Source organism: Diuraphis noxia, unplaced genomic scaffold (assembly GCF_037042655.1).
Source record: "Diuraphis noxia isolate RWA-SAM2 unplaced genomic scaffold, SU_Dnox_SAM2 contig0003, whole genome shotgun sequence".
NCBI lineage: Eukaryota > Metazoa > Arthropoda > Insecta > Hemiptera > Aphididae > Diuraphis > Diuraphis noxia.
In genome coordinates this window covers 21,500,831-21,526,751 of record NW_028301713.1, presented here as the reverse complement: position 1 = coordinate 21,526,751, position 25,921 = coordinate 21,500,831, and the positions used below count along the sequence as shown (strand labels likewise).

The window sequence follows — 25,921 nt, the reverse complement described above, 5'->3', positions numbered from 1 at the left end:
GTACTTTGGGGGGTGAAAAGTAAAAATTTTTTAATACTTTTCTAAATAATTGAGAAAAACAAACTAAAAATTAAGGGAAAAACGGGAAATTTTACGCACACTCATTTTTCGACAAAATCGATTTTGATTTTTGATGTAACTTTAAAACAAATGACCATAGATACATGAAATTTTTACCTAATGTTTATATAAGTATATTCTATCCACCATGCAATTTTCAAAAAATTTCGACTTAAGTTGAACTATTCATAGGCATTTCAAATTTTCGATCATTATTAGTTTTTTTTAAACTAATATCGATAAAAATGTATTTGTTAGGCAGAAAAGCTTGAAAATTTAATACAAGGCTCTTAACATATTGTTACAATAGCTGTTGAAAAATAAAATAAATTCATAGTCACAATTTTTTTTTATAAGCATTCAAAGTTTGAATTTTGACAAAATACGTAAAAATCACGAAAATTCACAAATTATTTTAAGCTAGAAATTCATAAAAAATTTTCTTCTTAAATCTAAGATATAAAAATTTAATACAAGATTCCTTACAAGTTTTTCAATCTTTATCACAAATAAAAATTCCACTGGAAATTCAAATTAAATTTTTATGAGCATTTGAAATTTAAATTTTTACAACATTGGATTTTCACTTTTAGCGATTTCCTTATTTTGGTGTAACTCTAAAACAAATTACCGCAGATACTTGAAATTTTGACCGAATGTTTATATAGGCATTTTATATATTTGATAACATTTTCAAAATATTTAGATTTGTTTTGAGCTGTTTACTGACATTTTAATTTTTCAACTTTTTTATTTTTTTTTCTATAAATATCAATAAAAATGTATTTGTTCGGTAGAAAAGCTTGAAAATTTAATACAAGGCTTTCTAACACATTGTAACAATAGAAGTTAAAAAATATTAAAAATACATAGGCACGATTTTTTTTTATAAGCATTTAAAGTTCAAATTTTAACTAAATACGTAAAAATTACGGCAATGTTCAAATCTAAGATGATAGAAATTCATAAAAGTTTTTATTTTTAACTCTAAAATTTGAAAATTTAATACAAGGCTCCTAACATATTTTTACAATAGTAGTTGAAAAATAAAAGAAATACATAGTCACAATTTTTTTTTTATTAGCATTCAAATTTTGAATTTTGACAACATATTATGTAAAAATCACGAAAATTCGCAAATTATTTTAAACTAGAAATTATTAAAAAAATTTCTTTTTAAACCTAAGATTTGAAAATTTTTAATAATCTATAATATATCCTAGACGATAAACAAATAAACAGTCTTCGCTCAGAATCGTTTTTCGTATACAATGATATAATATCATTGGATTCAAATTTAATTGTATCCATTACAGTAACCCACTTGTAACCTACTGTACAGCAGAGCGACATCCACGACTTACTCGACTTTTTATCATTTACTTTTTAAAATTTTTTTTAGTAGCCTATAAATTTATAATTCTTTTTTCAACAGAACAATCGCAGAATAAATGAGTACCACAAGTTGTTTATGATACAATAAAGTACAATAATTCCGATGTAATATTATTCAATTTTTTTTTTAATAATAGAAGCTAAAATAATATAATAAGTAATAATTTTTGGATACAAACGTTTTTTTTTGTGCATATTTTAATATTTTTTAGTGCATACTTAAGCGCTTATAACAATCTTTTTTAGAGCTATGAGTCATGTGCTCTGCTTATAACATAATATGGAATATATGTATGTTCAGTAGTTCACATTTAGGTTCATTAGTTTACAAATTAGAGTGAATTTGACCTAGGGAAAGTTAATTCCTAATGGTTAGAATCTAAGAAAACTATGTGGTTTTTACGATGATTCAATTTTAAGTGGGTCTTATAAGAGTAAGCACCTATATAAAATATAAATTAATAGCTTCAATAATAGCAACGAATGTTCATAACTCGCTAAAACTTGAATCATCGTAAAAATCAGACAAACGAATACCTGCGATAATGTTTCCATCATAAAAAGGTCATAATAGGTTGATTTGCCATAATACTTTTAAACCAACAAACCTAAATGTGAATTACTGAGAGTACATTTGCTATGTTACAACGTTGGCACTTGTTTGAGACTGAGACAATAAAAATGCGGGTGTGGCGTTCTCTTAAGGCATCGAAGTTAATGCATTTACATCGAGTTTGTAGATGTTTACATAAAATGTGTTTCACCTTAATATTGATTTAAATACAATTTCCTTTTATTTCAGTGCCTACCATTTTAACTGTTTTTTTTTTTTTTTTTTTGACACATTGTATAATATATTTATTTATACCTATACACGGATATAGGTATAAACATATATTTTCAAATTTTTGTGATATCATAGTCAGAATCTTTCAAAGATTTAAGCTGTATTATAGTGTACCTACTACCTACGAGTGGAATTTGATGTTTGCCGATTTCCACTCGAGCATTATCTGGTACATGATTATAATATGTTCATAACTTTTGACAACTTCGTCATTTTCCACATGATTTCAACCACCACACTTATATTTTTTATACAATGGACATTTCCAATAGGTTTTTGTTTCCGTTTGTTTTTCGCAGTAGAGCACGTAACTTTTATTTACGAGTACCTATACCTATATATCTGTACCGCGATCACTTTTTACGTATTTTAAAACCACAGTAATCAGAGGCGTATTTAGGCACAGGCCCTATAGGCCCGGGCCTAGAGCGGCAACATTGGAGGGCGGCAAATTTCAACAATTTTTTTTTACAAAATTGGAAAAATTATTTTTCATTTGATGAAATCAAACTCAACTAATTTTTGTTCGCTCAAAATTAATCATATATCTATATATATCTCAATGTATCTTTTTAATATAATATTATAATATAGGTAATAAATTGTATATTTAAATACGTTTTAGAAATAATTGTAGGAAGGATGAAGGGGGAGGAAGGCGGCGAATTGGAAAGTGCCTAGAGGCGGAAAAACCTTAAATACGCCACTGACAGTAATTAAATATTTATTGGGGTAAAATAAAATTGGATGGTCAAAAATTACTGTTGTATAATTTTTGTGACAAGTATGTGTTAGTATTAGTATTGTTATTATTAGGTACCTACTATTCCAGAACACATTGGGATTTTTGTGCCCATTATATTATAATGTTCGACAACGAGATACGTTATCGATATGATTTTAAAACTTCACACATTTCACACTAAACCAAATAGTATATTATTATTTATTAAATGCCGTATGGATTACAAAATATATTACATGACAATCAAGACTTATTATTTTGTTTTTACGAACAATTGTCTCATTCGAATAATTTTCCTGCGAATAATATTGTCACGCGAACAACTGTCGCGCGAACTATTTTCGACGAACAATTGACGTGATACCTGCAATATCTAAGCCCTAGCACGGCATGAAAAGGCGGCAAGAGTAATGCCTATATAAACATTCAGTGAAAATTTCAAGTATCTGCGGTCATTTGTTTCAGAGTTACACCAAAATAAGAAAGTCGCTAAATGTGAAATCCAGTGAAAATCCAATGTTGTAAACATTTAAATTTCAAATGCTCATAAAAATTTAATTTGAATTTCCGGTGGACATTTTTCTGTGATAAAGATTGAAAAACTTGTAAGGAATCCTGTATTAAATTTTCAAATCTTAGATTTAAAAAGATAAATTTTTTATGAATTTCTAGCTTAGAATAATTTGCGAATTTTTGGGATTTTTACATATTTTGTCAAAATTCAACCTTTGAATGTTTATAAAAAAAAGTTGTGATTATGAATTTATTTTATTTTTCAACTGCTATTGTAACAATATGTTAAGAGTATTGTATAAAATTTTCAAGCTTTTCTACCCAACAAATACATTTTTATCGATATTAATTTAAAAAAAAAAACTAATAATTGATCGAAAATTGCAAGTATCTATGAATAGTTCAACTGAAGTCGAAAATGTTTGAAAATTGCATGGTGGATAGAATATACTTATATAAAATTTTGGTGAAAATTTCATGTATCTATGGCGATTTGTTTTAAAGTTACATTAAAAACCAAAATCGATTTTGTCGAAAACTGATTGTGCGTAAAATTTTCCGTTTTTCCCTTAAGTTTTAGTTTGTTTATCCCGATTAAAGTCAAAAATCGAAGCACTTTTACTGCCCCAAAACGCGATGACAGACACAAAAAAAGAAACACACACACACATCATGGTAAAATCAATAATATTCATCGCTAGCTCCGTACAGAATCTAAAATTATAATACAGTTTAATTTAACTTTTAACAATAAAAAATATAATTCAAAAGAAATACTATAATACCAGGTACATTGTCCAGATACGTTTTCGATAATACACTTTAAGATTATTAATTATTCCTTGGTCCATATTTATCCATTGGAATAATAATTAGTTATGAAACTAGAAAGTTTTAAAAATGTCCATCATTTTAAGCGCGGTATACCTTAACTTTAAATTAATAAACATCAATCTCTACCTCAGTGGGTCAAAATCCATTATTATTAGGTGTTCAATAAAAAAAAAAATTGAGGCCACCAAACGAGTGATCAATATAATATCCTTTTTAAGTCGAAAAAAGCTACCACATTAAGTATATTTAACATATAGGTAATCTTATAAAAATCGGCCGAGTAGTTTTCAATAGTCTTTGATATTTTTTGTATATCATATCTGGCTTAAATGAAAATATAAGCCACATAATATTTATAAATTCATCACTAGGTAACCAAAACTATAGTGTTTATTCGTCACAGATATTATATTCATTTGACAATTTGACGCTTTCGTAGATAAACCGTTACGTATTTTTCTTGTATATTGTTATTCACATAATATTGTATAAGTACTATTTATTGTTGCCGATTGGAAACATTTGTTGTATTTCAAGATGATGATGAAATCCTTGATAACAGTGGGTGCCGTCGCGGGAATTGGATTAATGTGGATGAGTGGAAAATATTTGTATAAGAAAACAAGAGCAGATTTGAAGGTAAACAAATTATAATAATAATTATGTCAAATATGTTCACGAGTGGTATTTGGGTTAGATTTTTTTTATAAAAGTTAAACATTTTAAGATCCTTAATCAAATATTATGTCATTTAATAATAATTATAGATAGTTAAAACTTAAAAGTTTAAGTTACATACATTTATACACGCAATCAGTTTTTATAAAATATATTGTTACTTAAAATTTTAGAGCAATGAAGATCGATTATGTTATGGACCTAGTACATTGGCCGTCCAATCAAATCTAGACGATGAAAATCAACTATCCTATACAGTAAGATGAGCATATAATAATTGATTAATGTTTTTTAAATGTTTTTGAGCAATACTTATTAATTTCCTATGTATTTACTCTTGTAAATGTTCAAATTTATTGCGCATTTCATTAAGAATTGTAATTATGTAATTTTTTCAGATCGCGCAATGTTCGAGTGCTGAAATGCCTGCAACTCTGAATTTACTATACAATGAAATATTACCACCGCAGGTAACACATTATTTAAATTTCTCTCGACCCTTATTTGAGATTTCTCATTATTTACCTAACTATATGTGGTGTAAATCAAGAATAAAATACATAATTTAAATTTAGAACTTCCTTCATATATTATTTTACTATAAAAATATTAAAATTTTTAACTAACACGCATCAATTTCAGCCTCATTGCCCGATGATAAATATAGAGTTACAAACAAAATCTATGAACCCGGTTGAACTGCTCCATCAACTTATACCGGGGATTAAATATGAACATGAAATTACGCGCAAGACACCTGTAACTGTTAGAGTTGAAACTATAATACATGGAAAACCTTTTCGTGCACAAGGTATTTTTTTTTTATATTGTAACATACTTCTATTAACAACTGATATTTTTAAATAGAGTTTTTCATCCCTTTAAATATTTCATCTACTGCAGTAAACTGAGATAAATTGTTTTATACAATAATCACTTATTATTGGTATTAAATTATGTTTTGCAGGACCAACAAAAAAACATGCAAAAAGGGTAATCAGCATGATGGCTCTGCACTATTTTTACGGGTATAATTATATTTACGATATTCATTACATATCTACCTTTTTCATTAATAAATACATACAATTATTTAATTTCAGATATGATCATGCAATTAGTGTAACACAGGGATGGATTCCTTCACTTAAATCATTCAAAAGGATCCGATAAGCAACACAACCGCAATACCCAATTTACCAATCGTACCTATACTGTTTCTTTTTACATAAAATATTATCTATCATACACAGTGACTTAGAGACTCAACGCCTATATTTAACATTTCATCTTATAGCTCAATATTTTTGTATATATATATTATATTTCCAAAATGTATTACATATTTCTTTTATTCCTTTTTTTTTATTATGAGAATATAAAGTGCTTTAAAAAAGAATAATTTCGATGATCTTAAAATTGTTGTCGGACAATTATTATTAGTTCCGTGTTTAAATATAAGTCACGTTTTACTTGTGACATCGTAAAATCACACCTTTCGTATTTAAAATACATGAGTGGTATTTATTTATCACGACTAAGATAACTATAGGGAAAAATTAATTTAAAGTATAATTAAATATTAATCAAAGAACATTTATATCCATCATACACAGTGACTTAGAGACTCAAGGACTAAGTTAACACTCAACGCCTATATTTAACATTTCATCTTATAGCTCAATATTTTTGTATATATATTATATTTCCAAAATGTATTACATATTTCTTTTTTTTTATTATGAGAATATAAAGTGCTTTAAAAAAGAATAATTTCGATGGTCTTAAATATTGTTGTCGGACAATTATTATTAGTTCCATGTTTAAATATAAGTCACGTTTTACTTGTGACATCATAAAATCACACCTTTTGTATCTAAAATACATGCGTGGTATTTATTTATCACGACTAAGATAACTATAGGGAAAAATAAATACCACGCATGTATTTTAGATACAAAAGGTGTGATTTTATGATGTCACAAGTAAAACGTGACTTATATTTAAACACGGAACTAATAATAATTGTCCGACAACAATATTTAAGACCATCGAAATTATTCTTTTTTAAAGAACTTTATATTCTCATAATAAAAAAATAAATAAAAAAAATATGTAATACATTTTGGAAATATAATATATATACAAAAATATTGAGCTATAAGATGAAATGTTAAATATAGGCGTTGAGTGTTAATTTAGTCCTTGAGTCTCTAAGTCACTGTGTATGATGGATATAAATGTTCTTTGATTAATATTTAATTATACTTTAAATTAATTTTTCCCTATAGTTATGTTATACCTAAGTTATCTTAGTCATGATAAATAAATACCACGCATGTATTTTAGATACGAAAGGTGTGATTTTATGATGTCAAGAGTAAAACGCGACTTATACACGGTTAGGTTAGGGGGATAGCTCCCTGACTTACTCCCCGTTCTGCATTTTCAAAATTGTTGCGTACACTAATTACCTCGAAGGGCATTAACGTTTTTTGAATTTTGAACTTTTTAAATTTTAGGTTTATTTTTTTCTAAAATTTTATAATTTGTTCACCTGTATATTTACTTTTGAAACCACTGTTAACTTTTGATTTTCAAATGGTAACATATAATCAAAATATCATGAATTATTAAAATCATTTTTTTTTCATAAATTTACGTGTTAACATTTTTATTTTTTGTTGATTGGTTTGTGAGATACAGCTCCTTAAAGTATTAGTGATTTGAATTATTTTTCAAATAATTGAAAAGACCAAGTGCTAGTGAGAAATTCGATATTGATGAATTCAAGGTAACGAAATAAATAGCGATCAATTAAAGATTAATATTGTATTTGAACCATAATTATTTATGAATTTATCGACTAATTATTGGATTAATTAGATTTATTTTGTTACCTTTAATTCAGCGATATCAAATTTAGGTATCACTATAGTTTCCTGTTCTTTACAATTATTGGAAAAATAGTTTTATTAATTCTTGATATTTTAATTATATGTTGTCATTTGAAAATCAAAAGTTAACAGTGGTTTCAAAAGTAAATATACAGGTGAACAAATTATAAAATTATATACGGTTTTAGAAAAAAAATAAACCTAAAATTTAAAAAATTCAAAATTCAAAAAACGTTAATGCCCTTTGAGATAATTAGTTTAACCACTTACATGGATCACCCTGTATATAAACAATTGTCTGGCAACAATTTTAACAACACCAAAATTATTCTTTTTTAATCACTAAAATTAAAAATTTGAACTTTAAATGCTTATAAAAAAAAAATGTGACTATTTATTCCTTTTATTTTTCGACTGCTATTGTAAAAATATGTTAGGAGCTTTGTATTAAATTTTCTGATTTTCAAATCTTAGATACAAAAGGAAAATTTTTCTATGAATTTCTAGCATAAAATAATTTAAGAATTTTCGTTATTTTTACGTATGTGGTTAAAATTCAAACTTTGAAGGCTTATAAAAAAAAAAATGTGAGTATATATTTATTTTATTTTCCAATATTTTTCTATTGTAAAAATATTTTAGGTGTCTTGAATTCTCCGTTTTTACCTTAATTTTTAATTTGTTTATCCCGATTATTTAGAAAAAATGTTGAGAATTTTTTACTTTTGATCCCCCAAAGTACCAACTAGATTAACTTTCTAATTGAACGAGGTCCTGAAGTCGAAAATCGAAGCACTTTTACTACCCTTAAACGTGATGATAGCCACAAAAAAAAACACATCACGGTAAAATCAATACATTTCTCGCTCCGATCAGAATCTAAAATGTGATCCAATAATATATACGGTCTCTATATATTTCATTGGTCAGCCGTCTATATTTTACGGTCGCACTGGTCACGTGATTACCTGCATAACATGTATATGTCGTAGCCACTTGATGAAATTGATCTTTTCATGAAATGGAAACGGATTTTTTACACTTCGTGAAATTTGAAAATATTTCACAATATGGTCACTTTTTCATGAAATGGTCACCCTAATTTAACATCGTGTAAATTTTTTCATAATGTGGTCGTTCACTTTATGTACTAAAATACAACATTTATTACACACGTAAATGTACAAGCTTTAATAAACATAAATGTAAGTTATTTTTATCTAAAGTTAACTGAAGTTATTATATAGGTATAATAGGTATATAGGTATTACATAATATATATTCGCCGTCATTTTATATTCTCTTCTTTTTTTTATCATCAAATCTAATTATTGTACAAAAATTTGTATAGATTGTACCTAGATGTATTTTAAATATTAAAAAAAAAAAAAAAAAACAAAATGTCGTAGACAATACTACTATTAAATATTAATATTAGTAAATCTCAAATTTCTTGTCAAAGTAAAAATAACAAATTATTTATTATAAAGTTACAACACATGTTTTATTATATTTTTAGTTTTTTTTTTTTATTAATACATACATACATTTTAAAAACTCGAATTTTTTTTCTAAAATCTTGGTAACTCGAAAACCTTAGTAAGTCGAAACCTCGATTAGTCGAACAAATAGCATTTCCCTTGAATTTCGACTTATCGATGAGGTTCCACTGTAATTAAATAATGAACTTCAATATAATAGTCAATAATATGCATAAAAAAAAATAATTTTTAATAATCTATAATATATCCTAGACAGATAAACCGTTTCCGCTTAGAATCAGGTTTTGTAATTTGTTCGAACCTCGCAATTTTATATAAGTTTCAATTTGAACTTTTAGTACATCCATAAATTGAAATATGTTCAGATTTGTGGAATAAAAGCAACTGTTGAATTTGCTGTGAAATGATTCACAGCAATTAGTAGTTCGTTCTATACTACTGATATATTCAGCCCACATTGTTGGTGAAAGTGAGCTATCTTTTTCAATATAATTTTTAAAATATAATCGAAGAATTCATCAATTTTTTCATTTAAAATATTAATTATAATATTAAATATTTCATTAATATTATATTGTATTTTGCTTTTTCGTAAGTCTGTATCGGGAACCAATTCGGACATGTGCCGCCTACCTAGAATATCGGGAACGGATTCGGATGTGTGTTGCCTGGAATGTCGGGAACCAATTCGAATGCAGCCCCCTGATCGGCTCAAAGTCCTTAAAATAATTAACTCGTCCGGTCGTATGTATAGGTACAATGGTGCATTACATAAAAAATTATAAATATCGACGCATATTGGACGTGCGTATTAAGACGATAAACTTTACCTCCACTCCGACCGTGCCGGTATTTTCCCAAGTTGAAAACTTTACCTCCAGGTTCCAAGCAATCGTTTATTACATCAAAGTCAAACCAGTAGCGATCTGTTGTAGTACTTGATGACAGCCCCCCCCCCCCCAAAAAAAAAAAAAACATTTTACTGCCTACTAAATTTTGATTAGCGCCGAACCGAATTCGAACTGTTAAGAGCTTTTGAATACCTAAATTACGAATCAAACTTTTTAGTTTTGTGTCAAACCAAAATATAAAATACGCATTAAACATTTTTTGTTCGTAACATATTTTGCAGTGTTTCGATTTTATTTTGGAGTTCGCACATTAATCAGTTTAAATTATTTTTGAGTACAGTTTGACCCATTTCTAGAATTCCTTAGCATGGCTTGTCTTTATAGAAATATTGACATAGAATATTGAAACCTATTGGAGAACATATAATATTTGGCCGCCGCTCCAGACTTCTATAGCTAATCCAGGTTAGTTTATCAATTATTTATTGATTAATTTAAACCAATTAATGATATTGTATTGTTTTGGTATACCCACTACGCGAGATGTCTGCAGCTTGTTGTATATACATTTAACGGACCGTCAAAGATTATTTTGACAACCAGTCGCTAAATACTAAATAGTAAATGTTTGTACTTAATTTATTTAAAAATAATGGAATACCTTATATAAAATCATAAATATAACTAAGTATAGATTTTTTTTTTTTTCATAATATTTCGCAGTAAAAAATAAAAATACACAACGCTAGTATACACATCGGCGATCGTAACTAAAATTATTAATGGTAATATGGTATAATTGGTAAGAACTAAGAATAATGGCTGAGAAACGACTGTATAACGCGAGCATTGTTAAAAAAGACTATTAATAATACTTAATAGAATCTAGATGCCTTAAGTACTATCAATCATAATTAAAAAGAATATTGCGAGTATAAGAAAAATCGCTGAAATACTATAAGTAAGTAGGTACCAACTAAATACATGTAGGTATATAAAAATAAATATACCTTAAAGAATATAATTAAAAATCATTCTATTGAAACTTGGATTATAAAATAAAATAAAAATTTCAGAACTATATTTCTACGTCACATACTCTACATAGATTGTGGAATGCATGGTAACACGGTGATATGGGTACCTATATTGGTGTAATTTTCCATTTTCGAAAGAAATAAAAAACAAGAAAGTCGCTCTGAATTATGGTACAAAAAAAATATATATGTTATATACTCTTGTAATTCGCTTTAACTGGCATTGTGGTTCTCTATATTTTAGATAAATAAAAATCTGCCTCCTTCTTATTTTTTTATCTGTCCATCCGTAACTAGAAAAACGTTATTTTGTCATTTGGGCAGGCTCCTAAAACGCAGTTTTGTCTATTGTATCTTGTACACAGAGAATCAATACTAACTAATTTTCAGTAGTCGTATTTACTATTTTCAAACGACAAAAGTACAAAACGATATTTCATAACGTTCCATTAGTTTGAATTCAACGTTCGAAAAATCATTTGTATTGTATGAAATCTTGGCATTCTAAATGGACGATTAAAATCTCTTCAACTTTTAGCTTTCAACAATAGGTATCAAGATTCCCCTAATTTTTTTTTATAATAACTAAATATTATGCCATCGATTTTCAGTAACTATCTGATATTTTTTGGGCTGGAACAAATTAAACAAAAATGCGGCGTTTGGAAAATGTCTCATAAAAATGTTACAATAGTTATCGGCTAATATCGTATAGTAGTACCTAACAATGCACGGACTGATTAGAGGCACAGCATTGTCAGCAAAATAATTATTACTTAATCAATAAACAGAAACTAAACGTTGTTGGTATTTTTTCTCTGACAAAAATATTGTACGGTTATTGATATAAAAAATACTTTTCAGAATCCTTTTTTTTTCGGAGCGAATGATGTGCCGTTAAAATTAAAAATAATATCAATTGCAATCGGTTGTCAGATATATTGCAGCGGGCGTATAGCGGTGATATTTTGTGCAATTGATCGTCGAGGTTTGTCCTACTATAATATTACCTATAGTTTTTTACCTACTTTTTAGAATTTTCCAACAGTCACAAATATTGTCGACATATAATCTACCATGTTTTTAGCTGTTACTTTTTACGAACGTTAACAATATATATATTACGTTGGTACCTCCTAAAGTATATTAATTATTTTTAATGAAATACACATGCGCGTAAATTTTAATTTCCATTTATTCCTAATTATTATAATGCTCGTGATTACAAGCAAGATAATTTCGAAAACCATAAAAAATCAGTTAATCCCGCGTACCTTGGTGTGCATATATCTAACGTCTATAACGACAACGATTTTTTTTGTTTCGCTCGATAGTCACATTTAAACGCTATCAACGTGCCACAATCTAAGCGTACATATAATATAATAAAACGAACGTCATTGTATCTGATAAAGTGGAAACTTTAAGAGCATAGCGTGCGAACGAGCCATGCGACCCATGATGCCGAAAATAGGGTCATCAAGACCGCCTTGAGCTTATATATTATAAAGGTAGGTACCTATATATACATATTATAGAGTGTGTATTTATTGCTGTTATTATATACCTGTTATACTTACATTTTTAACATTTTCATCGTTTTCGAACAGATATGTTTTAGCTTCTCGGCGGAGCGATGAATGTTAATCGGTTTTTATTGATGTACCTAAGTGTTTTATTTCGTGTCTGAAAATACGACGTTTTGTCAAACAATTAATATACTCAAATCATCAATGTTTCGGTATAGGTGCAGCTGGTTTCCTATTGTGAAATCGGAACTTATTTAGTATTTATTGAACAGAATAGTAACGTTTAATTTTAGTAGGTACCTATATTATAGTGGCTATTTAAGATGATTTATATCTATATGTTCAGGGACGGCTCAAGGCAGGGGGAGAGGTGTGTCCCCGCATCAAGCCCCGCGCTTTATCTCAACAAAATTACACTTATAAAAACAAAAAATAACTTTATTCTTGAGTAACAATATTTTGAAGTGTATATGTGTTGATATTAACTGTGGATATGAAAATAAAACAAATGGATATACATTACCTAGCTGAAGTTTAAGAAGAAATTATACCAAAAACGGGAATTGAAATTTGAAATAAAGGTTAAAAAAGACACCAAAATGTTTGGTTATGAAAGTATAAACGATTCTCTGTTTAACGAGGAAGAAAATTTTAGAGTGAAGTAGGTACCTACTTTATTGTTATTAATTGTTATTTGTTGACAAAACGCATCAGAGAAAAAAAGGCTTCAAAATATAATGAACATATAACAATGGAAACAATTTGGATCCTTGTACATAATTATTGGTCGGTTGATAAAATCTGAGGGAAGATGAGGAATTGTCAACGATCAGTGAAACAAAAAAAAACTAATGGTATATTTAATGAATATTAGGAATACGTAATATTCACATTGTAAAATATAATCTAGATGTATTAGGAGTGACGCACTACTGATAAAGTAATAAACATCGAAGCGCGGTTGGTTTGAAAACTTATAACTTGTAAGTAGGTAATAATCAATAGGAGATGCAGTAAGCCAGTAAGCGTTACAAATTCATGAATTTGGAGGAGAATTATTCATTTATTAATTTTATTGAAACCATTATCATTGGAACATAAAGATCCTATAGGATTAACCGAACTATGTGCCAATAGCCATAAATTAATCATAATGTGCTTACTTTATTGTTATATCTTTCTTAATCTTCATTATAAATTGTGTTGTACTTTTGAGCTCCAAGCCCGTTCAAAAATAAATACATAAATAAATGTGATGTATTTTGTTAAGTTTTTACGAAGAGCGGGCACTGGTTATAGGTATTATATACATTATACATACGACATACACATACTTATAGGACACACCCATCACACGTATCGTCTCCGTCTTACCAAGTGCGTAACATAGTCAATTTTACGCTCAGCAGTTACAATTTAGCTCCGTTAGTTTCAACTTTTCAAGTTTAGAGTGAATTGATCTCTTATAAAAAATAAAAGGTAGCATTTTCGTCTAGGTTATCGCAAAGGCTTTTTTTATATTTTAATTTTAAAGCGAGTTTTGAGTTTTTTAAGATACCTATATACAATAACAATCTACAATTTAAAAAATACTGATTGCATTTTAAATTCCTCGTACTTATAGAATGTATAAGGTAAGTATATTAAAATTCAAAATAAATATATATGCATGTATTTTTATTTGGTTATCTATATAAAAGTATATATATACCTTATACTGAACTATTATAATGTTACATATTGTATGGTATTTGTTGGAGACTTAGAGTTTCACAACTATAATTCAGTAAATGCTATATAATTGTATACGATTGTATGTTTTTGTTTAGTAAACGTTTAAACAAGATCATAGCTCATATTGAGTCGTGTCCATGCATTCAAGTGCAAAGATTTAACGTTGAATTATTTATGTAAAATGTATAAGTAACCTGCACCGCTCCACCTGCGCGACTGCACTGTGCTAAGGGAAATTCATTAAATGATTCAAAAAAAATCAGTTTGCGAATTACTTAATGGATAACTACTTTGAGTCCGCATAAACTGCCAAACGAACAATGATATGACGATTTTGACTGTTGTCAATATTATAGTGAACAATCTGCAGAAGCGCATATGACATATACCTACACATGACTATGGATATATGGGTAAGTAATATAATATTGCATATTTTTTTCATGATCATTAATGTGGTGGTATATTCAAATTCCTTAGTTAAAAATACCTGTGAAGTGAGTATATAGAAGTATTTTGAATAACAGTAAGGTAACCTGCCTATGTTATATACGTGTAACGTGTTAATTATTTTATTAATCGGAAATTTTTTAGCTCAGTGCAGTACCACAATAACCTAGTGCGTTGCGTGTGTCAAAAACTGCACGGGCCCGGGCCTTATAGTAGGTAGGTCTAGGTAGGAATAAACATTGCCAAATTGGATCGATTTAGTTTTGTACACATTATCATCGTGCATCAGCAAATAGCAAAACTCTGTTGCGGCTTGCACGATCAAAATTAAAAATATGTGTTCCAAATTTCCTATTAGTACCTATGATGATGAACAACACATGGCCAAATATCTATAATCATGTAATAACTATTTTATACACATGTATGTGCATACGTCATTCGAGCAAAATGCGTGTAACAAAGCGACGTAATATATAATAATAATAGATATATCTACAAAAATGTATTATGATATTGGTAATGATATTTTACGATAAGTAAGTTTTATATATAGTTTACCAATGGCATGCAAATGCGTGTACTTACAAACAGGTCATTACCAAGAGAAAACGCCACACAAGTTTTAGTTGTCTCCATCTTAGGAGATACTTAAAGTACCTAAGTATATACTTGAAGTGCACAGGTACTTATAACCAGGGCTCATAACTTCTAGTATTTGCATTTTTTTTTTTTTTTTTGAGAGGTCCTAGAGGTACCTATGTGAGGAGTTTTTTTAAATTTTATAATATAAATATATTTACAATCTGTAACATAATAATACAATAAGTAAATTTGAAATTTTTTTACCAGGTTTGGAGGTTAAGCTAGAAATTCATAAAAAATTTTCTTTTTAAATCTAAGATTTAAAAATTTAATACAAGATTTCTTAAAATCTTTTCAATCTTTATCACAAATAAAAAGTCCACCGGAAATTCAAATTAAATTTTTATGAGCATTTGAAATTTAAATTTTTCCAACATTGGATTTTCACTTTTAGCGATTTCTTTATTTTGGTTTAACTCTAAAACAAATGACCGCAGATACTTGAAATTTTCACTGAATGTTTATATAGGCATTTTATATATTTGATAACATTTTCAAAATATTTAGATTTGTTTTGAGCTGTTTACTGACATTTTAATTTTTCTACTTTTTTATTTTTTTTTCTATAAATATCAATAAAAATGTATTTGTTCGGTAGAAAAGCTTGAAAATTTAATACAAGGCTTTCTAACACATTGTAACAATAGTAGTTAAAAAATATTAAAAATACATAGGCACGGGTGTGGCGTTCTCTTAAGGCATCGAAGTTAATGCATTTACATCGAGTTTGTAGATGTTTACATAAAATGTGTTTGACCTTAATATTGATTTAAATACAATTTCCTTTTATTTCAGTGCCTACCATTTTAACTGTTTTTTTTTTGACACATTGTATAATATATTTATTTATACCTATACACGGATATAGGTATAAACATATATTTTCAAATTTTTGTGATGTCATAGTCAGAATCTTTCAAAGATTTAAGCGCCATTTTCGACAAAGAAAGCGCAAACACAAAAACCGACAACGACAGTGTCATAATAATATATACCAATATTGTTACCAAACACGCTCGTCATAAATCTAATACCACTCGAATCGTGTTAGGTATATATATGTCTGTCTACATACCAATAATATAGCCGATCGAAACAATCGTTTCGACATGCGTATTAAAATTTCGTAGGTACCCACTTTTATACGCAATAAGACTTAAGGTTTATGTCGAAATGTTGAGATAACGTGAGGGAAATATAGTACTAGCTATTATAAAATAACCCATTTATGTGTGTTTATGTACATAATAAATAACAGCAAGGGCGTGGGCGTTGCACGACAGGAAACGACTAGACCGACCCTTCTATCGTAAGACTTTGAATTCTTGGTCATTCCGCCAAAATGCGCGCTCTAAGCAGGGTCTTGGTTGCGGCATGCGCGATTCTTACGCTGTCCTTTTGCGACGCTTCCTCCGTAGCATTCAGGGCCAAACGTGGAGTAGTTCCCGGTAATGCGGCCTCCAGGCCCAAAGGTTAGTATACATTATTTTTTTTTTTTTTTTTTTTTTTTATTAAACAACTATCCGCGGCGTCTATGGCCATTGGATGTAACAGTACATTATATATTAGTATATTTACATATTACATTAATATTTAAAAAGATATACAAAGTGATTTAGTATTTAAAACAAGACAAAGTAGTAGTAATTAGGAGTTAAGTGAATAGTATTATTTACAATTTACAGTTTGTTTATAAGATTCGTTTGTCTGAGAAATAGTATGATCTTGTGTATATTGTTGGGGTCCGGGTTGAGTGCTTCAGCAAGGTGGTTGGATATTTGATATAGCCTAGTATACATTATTATTATTATTATTATCATATGTATTAGGTATTACTTATGTTCATTGGCTCATTGCTCGAATTGGGAACAATTCAGTAGATGAGCTCAACCAAACTGCAGCGTTCCAAGTGCACAATTACCACCATTAACATTATGATCGCATACTAGTCCAAGTATAGTCCACAGACATAATGTACCTTAAATAATATGAAAACAACGGTGTGATATTATAAATTAGATGATATAAGCAAGGAAATAAAAAAAATAAAAATATAGGATCATATAAATGATAATAAAACATCAAAAATAATTTTGATACCAAAAATTATAAGATTCGTTGTGTCGTTATACAATTACTGTGAATTAAATCCTAATTTTAATGAAAATCATTTTGGACATAAGTTTGTGCCGTTCCCCCGTTCCTGTGAAAAAATATATATTTGGTGTACGTAAAAAAACAATAGTGGGCGAGTTCCGTCCCCCTGCACACCACTTTTATGTCATAAAGGTGATGCAGCACTGCACCGCATCGGTGATGGACCCAAAAATTGTCAGCTTATATAGGATTTGGGACTTAGGGGGTCACATACGAGACAAGTTTATGTAGGTATCCTGTACCCATCATCCGCCGCTCTGACCAATGGTGACCGGATATGGGTGAGGTAAACAAGGTCCCTATTAGACCTCAAATATATCACTTTAAACTCATATCATACATTCTGTGTGCACCTATGTATATACTGCTGTATTAGGTAGGTATATAAATATATAATATGTATGGACAAGACTATATTATAATATATATGTAGGTATGGAGTACGTATATATTGGTAGTGAGTGATATATTTGCAGGGGAATAATAAGGACCTTGGTAACCGCACCCACCGTTAAAATTTTAGATATATAGGTGACCGCGGTCACTCAAATGTAATAATTAGTTTGGCGTGCGTTAAAATGCTCTAAAAACTAATGACAACAACAAATTTCTTAAAAATCAATATAATGCACTTAAATGTTACAAAAAATACGTTTTCATTTTTTTTTTAAATATATCTAATATTGATTAAAAAAAGTATTATGTATATACCTATATTAGACTTTTTTACGGTTCGTAACATTATTCTTATTTTTAGTTTCCTCTTCTGTCAATTATTTGAGATTGATTGGTTTTCCTTTGTACCTATATACGGCTATCCGTGTGCAATGGTGTTGTAGCCTATCTATTTAAGTTTTGAATACTATTACTATGATTAATCTCTATTTTTAACCTATAAAATATTAAAACATTTAAAAAACTATTCATTCAAAAATCATAATATGCAAAACAAATATTTTATTTTTAGATTCTAAGATGATGTAAGAATGAAATTATTTTTAAAGCAATAACGTTATAAAATATATTGAAACTTCTTTGAATGGACAGTGGGAGTTTTATAGCGGGAGTTTTCTTTCTTTAGCTCTATTTAGCTAACCTTTTGAAGAGTTTAGTATTTAGATGTTTCACTATACTCTGAAAAAATTGTATTTGCAATGAAATTCGTGCTCTGTGCCTCTGTATAGGAACTATAAACCCAAAAAATATAGGCCTATACTTTTACCGTTCATCGTAGATATTATGTATATCATAGATATTAAAGCAATTTCAATAAAAAAAAAAAATAACTAAGGGTGCTTAAGCCATTTTCTCATTTAAGTTTTTTTTTGTATTTTTTAGAAGAAGTTTTTGATACATAAACACGAACATTATTTGAGGGTGTTAAATGTTAATATTAAAATGTAATCATGCAGGGTGTTTCTGAAATAAATGAGTGATCTCATTGTGAATGAAATATTCACTCCAAATGAACATTTTTTTTTCTGTCTTCAAAATCTGAGTTCATTGAATTGAAATTAGAATATTTTCTTAAATGCATAAACAAATGCTCAAGTTGTATGTTTTGCAAGGTTAACATAGTTGAACTTAACAAGACAAACAGTGGTGAAATTTATTTTAAGTCATTTAAAATACATGACTTATTAACACTGCATTGTTTTACATTATTGACTAATAAAAAAAAAAACAACTAAATTAGGAATGACAGAGTTTTAAATTATCGGAATTTTAGCAGAACATTATTTAAATTAAGAATTTTAAGTCTAACAGGACTCACGTTATTTAAAGATGAAAATATTTTAAATTAGTATACATTCTGTAAGTACTTAAAAATGTAAAATGTTTTTAAAAATTTTTCATCATTTTTATTAATTGATAATAGGAGTCGCGGTTGTGAACGGGTATTAGAATACACGGACATACGGAGCCCGGATAGGTACGCGGGCAAAAATAATATTAAAACCCGTTCATATATTGTATATTAATTCAGAATTCAGATATACTTTAATATAAATACTTAGGTGCACATTTATTTAATTATTGTAGTTTATTAATATTATTGATGATTTTTATTACGAATATATGAGTATTTAAGGTCACGGGTATTTTTATAACACGGGCTTTAACCCCGCCATAGGTAAAAACACGGGTACCCGTGTACCTAATTCATTACACATTTACACGTGTAATCGCGACCTCTAGTTGATAATGTAAAACACTGGGTACTAATTAGTGATGTATTTTTAATGACTTCAAAAAACTATCACCACTGTTTACTTTTTAGTGTTCTCATACAAATCGATGAAGCACACCATTTGCTTTTTAGCCGGTAATTCGAGCGTGAAAAAAGATCCGCAAGAGAATATTGCAAAATATACGACTAGAGTATTTATTTTTACATTTAAAATAATATCATAAAAATAAATTAAACAAACCCAGATTTTGAAGGTAGAAAAAAATCTTTAATCGGCCATCACGGTGAGTGTACGATGCGTATACGCCATTCTGATTCACTATTATAGTGACCTCTTCAATTTCAGAAACAACCTATATTGGCTATACTATTGGCAGTTGTTCACTATATCAAAATAAATAATTTACAATTGGTTTTAGACGCCATTCGACGGTCCGAGTGCCGTAATGACAACAACTGCAAGCCATGGCCGAAGACGTCATGCGGCAAGGATCCGGTAGACGGCCAACAACGGTGTCTGTGTGCGGATCAAACGCATCCGATCAACGACGATTGCATAACGTCCCCACAAGGTAATCTCGAGAGTTGGTTTGACGCGAAATGTCGTGTTTAAGTTTATCACCATTCAGCTATGTGGTTCTCACGAACAATGGTTTACAGAACTGGGAATGCCTTGCGAAAAGGATATCCAATGCATCCAGCTGGCTCATTGTACACACAACGTTAGTGAAATACACTCGGACATTAAGGTATGCCAGTGTAGAGAGGAATTTGCCGACGAAGACGGGACTTGTAGTGGTGAGTTTGATGTTAGGAAACAAATAACGCCGAGTTAGTTTCATATGAGTCATGTCAATGCAATAAAATTTATTAAATTATGTTGCAGGTGGTGTACGAGCAGTGATATCCATATGTTTAGCGGTTTTAGTTGCAGCTGTCTTGCAAAATAACTACAATTAAATAGCTTAGATTTTTTTCTGCAAAGAAAATCACATAGTAATTTTACAGTATTGAATAAAACATCACATTTTTTTCCCTTTTTTTTATAATTTTTGATAAAGAATGGCCGACAGTGTATTACCAACAGCTCCTCCAAACTGGAATGACGGAGTCGGTATAGTATGAACAACTTGAAAAACTAAAGAGAAAAACACATTTTTTCTTTTTTTAATAAACAAAATTATTACTCAGTAACTTCTTACCATCGCCAAATTGAGCATTCAATTCAAATTGTGTCCAATTACAGCTAACAATCAAAAACATTCCGTTTGGCTGTAACAAGTTGACTATGTTTTCTTTGTAACGGTTTCTCTTTTCTTTACTTTCATCTTCCATACTAATAACATCGTAAGTACCTTTATCCAAGACCAATGAAAATGTCGGTAATATTTTCACGTCATCAGTCAAAAAGTCAAACTCCTTTAGTGTTATATTTTCAATATTTTGATCTTTAACTATTGAATTTGCTAATTTTACTGCAGGAGCTGAATAATCTATGCCATACAGATTGGAAAATCCTAATTTAGCCTGATTACAATTGTTATTTTTTTAACAACACCAATTATTATGAATAATATTTAATACAAATTTAAAAATGTATAATTACTAATTGGATTAAGAGTAAAGCATTTCCACATCCTACATCTAAAATGGGTTCATCTTGACTAATTTTACATTTTGATTGTATACACCTATAAAAAAAATAATATATACATAATATATTTTAAATAAATAATATATTTTTTTAATTTATGAAAATATTAATAGCTTATACTTATTAATATATAATTGAGCATTAATTTGTTTTTATTAGTAATACCTTATTACTATAGGTAATGAGTTAGTTTCATAAATATGCTTTGTATTAATTAAAATATATATGACTATATGAATACAATCATAAAAATGATAAACATTTCACTCTTGTTTTTATATAACCAACTTGAATAACCTTTATCCTGGTTTCTTTTCTATTTTCTTCTAATTTCTGTTAGTTAAGATTAAAGATACCTTAAGGCTTAAATACATATAAGTTAGGAACTTTGTGTAAAAGATACAAAATAAACTCAGTAACTTATTGAGAATAATATCTACAATTATGAGACAAGAAATTAAGATAAATGTTAACTTTTTAAACATATTTAAAATTAGATACAAAAAATTTCATTATGATATAAGTTTAAGTTAATTACTTTAAACATGTAAAGTTTGAATAAATCTATATTTTGAAAACAAGATAATAGTAATTCAAATTAGAATCTACAGGTTAAACTACTTACAAATTTAAATTTTTAAAAATATTATAAATACAACAGAATAAATTAACAATGCTGTGAAAAATACTCATAAAAATGATTCTGGTTATTCGAACAATTAAAGCCATTTTTAAAACTAATGTAGTATGAAAAAGTCTGAACTACTCTAGATATAATAAATTCAAAGAAGACTGGTAGAAATCATTAACTTAAATCATAGATTCTATTAGTGAAATAGAACTTATAATTTTTTATGACTTAGGATAACATAAGAAATGTTACATTCAATATGAAAATAATTTATATTTTAATTATTATATTTAAATTATTTATTTTTAATTTATTCAAGTAGAGTTTACACAATGTCTTTACACATTTGGCATTACAAATATCTCCAGATTGTATAAGTGCCTAGCACGTATAGTCAGATAGGTATTTAATTATTTTTATATAATTATTAAGAATAGCAGGATGCTTCATTGCAATTGTTAACTATAATCAAGGCATCAGGTAGTACCTCTAAACAAATATCATTCATTAATATCAATAATTCTACAAATGGGTTTTTTTTTTTCTTAATATTTCCATATAAAATGTTTTAACCCTTACACATTGACATCTTACTTAATCATCTTGAGTCCTATACTATGCCCAAACCATTCAGCACCAGGATCACCAAAGTTTTTGAAATTGTCTAATTCTACATTGTAAGTATCATTCCAACTGAAATTAAAAAAAAAAATAAATATTATGTATAAATTATACAATTTATAATATTAAATACAAAGTTATAAGCTTTATAAGTCAGTTCACAGTCATTTTTTTTTTTACTTAGTAAAGATTTAACTATTTAGAAATTACAGAAAAAATAATTTTTGGTAGCACTGTTAATTTATTAATAATATCTTAGTTACCATAATCGCAAGGACTCCACAAAATGTAAACAATTAACAAAGGCATAATTTTTATTTTTTAGTATTAACATTAATTCATTTTTATTTTATTAACTTAAAATGAAAAAATTCCATGTGTTAAATTAAATAAACTCAATGAAAATAAGTAATACAGTAAATAGAATTTTGGTGGGTGTTAAAATAATTATTGAGCACGGAAATTATGGCTCGTATGCCAAAGGAACAAGGGGAAATATTAAAAAACGAAGAAGTACTACAAATGAAGTACGAGGAAAATAACAAAATAACAAAAAAATTTATGGATGAAATCAATGAAATGAAAAGTAAGATAGATGATTATGATAAGCATAGTACACCAAATGTTAAACCAAAACCAAAACCAATTAGATCTTCAGAATTTAATACATTTATGAAAATTATTGATAATGGCGATACTATTGAAGAATTTAAGACTGTTTCAAGTAAAGAAATAACTGTCAAAAATTATGTATTGCAAAAAGAAATTGATCATTTAAATAATGAACTAGTGAAAAAAGATGATCTAAATGATCATTTACAAGAAGAAAATAAAAAATTGACTGAAGAAAAAGATAAATGCGTGCATCAGGTATCATTACTCAAAGATAAAATAAAAAAACATGATAGAGAAGTTGAACATTTAACTGGAACATTGAAAACTAGAGATTTTGAGGTGAACAGAATACTGAAAGATATAGGATGTTTAGAGAGAAAATTTAAACACGAACAAATCGTACATGAAAAACAAAGATCAATTTTTATAAAAACTTCGGATGAGAACAAACAGCTGAAAGAAACTGTAAAAAAGTTGGAAGCCGCACTCAAAGAATCAGAAGAAAAGTATACAAAAGCATTATCTAAGAACGACGATATATTGGCAAAATGTGTTAGGGAAAAAGATGCACTAATTACAGGATTCAGAAAACAATTGGAGTTAATAGATTCGCTGAAGAGACAAAATGTTAGAACAAAGTTACAAGAAGAAATAAATATTTTAGAAAATGAATTTAGTAAACTTTTAGAGAGTAAATGAAATTATTTATAAGATAGGTATCAAAAATGTACTTACTATTCTTCTGTAGCCAAGTTAGGTTTATCTTGAGAATTATCATCATCAGAACTCATTTTTAAATAAAAATTTGAATTAAGTAGGTACCTAGGAAGTAATGAAAATGTTCTTTGTTTACACTTTATAGTACTAATCGTACATTTATTGTATTTATACAATGATTATTGTTTGGTTACAAAAAATTTAAATTTAATATGATGTTGCTGAAAAATAAATTATAATCTACAACTAACTGCTGTTGACAGTTAGTAACCTGTTTACCTGTGATTTATTGTATATTGTAATGTGTAATGAATAATGTTATTTAATATTGTAAATAATTGTTATCAGTTCATCACATTATCAGTAAATAATAATGTATATTATATTTTTTCGTATTATAATTTGTGTGGTTTTGCATATAGATGGCGCACTATCAATAACAATAAAATATAATAAATTACAACAATATTATTATATTGAATTGAAATTAAATATTTAAAATACAAAGTGTAGTAAGTATCCAATTATCATTCTGATCATTTCGATCTTGCGTTTATATTTTTTATAGGAATATGAATTTATATTTATATAATAAGCAATAAACAAAAGCTTAAATATTTTTTATTGCACAAAAATAATGAACTGCAAAAATTAGCTGTACCTTTGTGGCTTTGTTCTTTGCCTGTGTAATTAGGTACAGTGCCGCTAGCAGACATTTTCCAACGGAGTCCATACTTGTTTAAACATAGAGAACTCGAAAAAAAATCCGGTAAATTTACGGTATATATACCAACCGGTTCATTTAGACGAACGTTTCCCCAGCCCATCACATTCAGATTTTTTGAAATTTTTTTTCATCAATATTTAGTATGGAATTTGTATGAATTTGTACGACAAAAATCAGAAAAAGTTATTTTTAGTTTCTGGGAGGGCTGGGGAAACGTTTCTACAGCCCCCCACACTTTTTTGCTTTTTCCTTTAAAAATAAATCCGTACAAATTCTGATTTTTGTCATACAAATTCATACAAATTCCATACTAAATATTGATGAAAAAAAAATTTCAAAAAATCTGAATGTGATGGGCTGGGGAAACGTTCGTTTCATACAGGGTTTGTCAGAGGCGGATTCACATCGGCCGTCGAGTGCCGTGTGGTGCGAGGGCATGGTAATTATGGTTACAACCGCGGGTAACCAAAATGGTTTAAAAGCAGCAGTCAATTCTTGGTAGGTACCTACACTCGGTTGTAACTCGGTTATTAAACGATACCAAAAAAAGTATTGTCCAATGCTCTAATCACAGAACGGTTTGATCGACACAGCCGCTGTGAATCAAATGAGGCGGCTTCAAGGTTAAAGTTTTTCTCGATTAATTTTCGCGCTTACTTCCAACGAGGCTTACGAGATTTTGATCTTTGTCTAGGATTAATATTCATGTGCTTGTGTGTGGGCAAACTTTTGTTTTAAGCATTTCAAGAAACGATTGCAGTTGTATTCTCGAACCAGGGACCTGCAGCGTATGTTCAAAAGTAAGATGGCGCTTCGTATTGCTCTGCAACCATACATGCAGGTAGCCTAGTGACACTAAGGTTTGATCGACACAGCTGTCAATCTGGCTTC

General features: G+C 28.5%; 4 protein-coding genes across 6 annotated transcripts; 3 read left to right on the top strand and 1 right to left on the bottom strand.

Annotated features, from left to right (window-relative positions):
* The first annotated feature begins 4,838 nt into the window (after positions 1-4,838).
* On the top strand, positions 4,839-6,765 carry LOC107171743 (uncharacterized). Its single transcript, XM_015521998.2, has 6 exons — positions 4,839-5,033; positions 5,246-5,329; positions 5,471-5,542; positions 5,715-5,883; positions 6,040-6,100; positions 6,176-6,765. The coding sequence occupies exons 1-6, from the start codon at positions 4,932-4,934 to the stop codon at positions 6,243-6,245; spliced, it is 558 nt and encodes a 185-aa protein (XP_015377484.2). The 5' UTR covers positions 4,839-4,931; the 3' UTR covers positions 6,246-6,765.
* A 7,614-nt stretch (positions 6,766-14,379) lies between these two features.
* LOC107162262 (uncharacterized) lies at positions 14,380-21,105 on the top strand. Of its 2 annotated transcripts, XM_089221913.1 has the most exons (5): positions 14,380-14,522; positions 14,718-15,035; positions 16,976-17,189; positions 20,485-20,637; positions 20,726-21,105. In XM_089221913.1, the coding sequence occupies exons 3-5, from the start codon at positions 17,060-17,062 to the stop codon at positions 20,899-20,901; spliced, it is 459 nt and encodes a 152-aa protein (XP_089078039.1). In that variant the 5' UTR covers positions 14,380-14,522; positions 14,718-15,035; positions 16,976-17,059; the 3' UTR covers positions 20,902-21,105. The 2 variants fall into 2 exon arrangements, with proteins under 2 accessions (XP_089078039.1, XP_015364577.1); XM_015509091.2 differs by lacking the exons at positions 14,380-14,522; positions 14,718-15,035 and having other exon boundaries at positions 17,003-17,189; positions 20,726-20,863; positions 20,952-21,105.
* Positions 20,898-24,655, bottom strand: LOC107162261 (EEF1A lysine methyltransferase 2). 2 transcript variants are annotated; one of them, XM_015509090.2, is made up of 6 exons: positions 24,583-24,655; positions 24,322-24,408; positions 22,945-23,043; positions 21,672-21,756; positions 21,268-21,592; positions 20,898-21,203 (listed from the first exon to the last, which is right to left on the bottom strand). In XM_015509090.2, exons 2-6 carry the CDS (start codon positions 24,375-24,377, stop codon positions 21,109-21,111), a joined length of 660 nt encoding a protein of 219 aa, XP_015364576.2. In that variant the 5' UTR covers positions 24,378-24,408; positions 24,583-24,655; the 3' UTR covers positions 20,898-21,108. The 2 variants fall into 2 exon arrangements, with proteins under 2 accessions (XP_015364576.2, XP_089078038.1); XM_089221912.1 differs by lacking the exon at positions 24,583-24,655 and having other exon boundaries at positions 24,322-24,576.
* Positions 23,288-24,328, top strand: LOC149057035 (uncharacterized). Its single transcript, XM_089221911.1, has one exon. It carries the CDS (start codon positions 23,437-23,439, stop codon positions 24,283-24,285), a length of 849 nt encoding a protein of 282 aa, XP_089078037.1. The 5' UTR covers positions 23,288-23,436; the 3' UTR covers positions 24,286-24,328.
* Positions 24,656-25,921: the final 1,266 nt, after the last annotated feature.

Excerpts from the sequence above, each read along its gene's own strand:
- LOC107162261 (XM_015509090.2), bottom strand. The coding sequence starts at position 24,377 with ATGAGTTCTGATGATGATAATTCTCAAGATAAACCTAACTTGGCTACA. Across the intron at positions 23,044-24,321 it reads AACTTGGCTACAGAAGAATA|TTGGAATGATACTTACAATG; the intron begins GTAAGTACATTT and ends TTTTAATTTCAG. Across the intron at positions 21,204-21,267 it reads GAATGCTCAATTTGGCGATG|TTTTTCAAGTTGTTCATACT; the intron begins GTAAGAAGTTAC and ends TTTTCTCTTTAG.
- LOC107162262 (XM_015509091.2), top strand. The coding sequence starts at position 17,060 with ATGCGCGCTCTAAGCAGGGTCTTGGTTGCGGCATGCGCGATTCTTACG. Across the intron at positions 17,190-20,484 it reads TGCGGCCTCCAGGCCCAAAG|ACGCCATTCGACGGTCCGAG; the intron begins GTTAGTATACAT and ends AATTGGTTTTAG. Across the intron at positions 20,864-20,951 it reads CGAAGACGGGACTTGTAGTG|GTGGTGTACGAGCAGTGATA; the intron begins GTGAGTTTGATG and ends ATTATGTTGCAG.
- LOC149057035 (XM_089221911.1), top strand. The coding sequence starts at position 23,437 with ATGGCTCGTATGCCAAAGGAACAAGGGGAAATATTAAAAAACGAAGAA.
- LOC107171743 (XM_015521998.2), top strand. The coding sequence starts at position 4,932 with ATGATGATGAAATCCTTGATAACAGTGGGTGCCGTCGCGGGAATTGGA. Across the intron at positions 5,330-5,470 it reads AAAATCAACTATCCTATACA|ATCGCGCAATGTTCGAGTGC; the intron begins GTAAGATGAGCA and ends TAATTTTTTCAG. Across the intron at positions 5,884-6,039 it reads AAAACCTTTTCGTGCACAAG|GACCAACAAAAAAACATGCA; the intron begins GTATTTTTTTTT and ends TATGTTTTGCAG.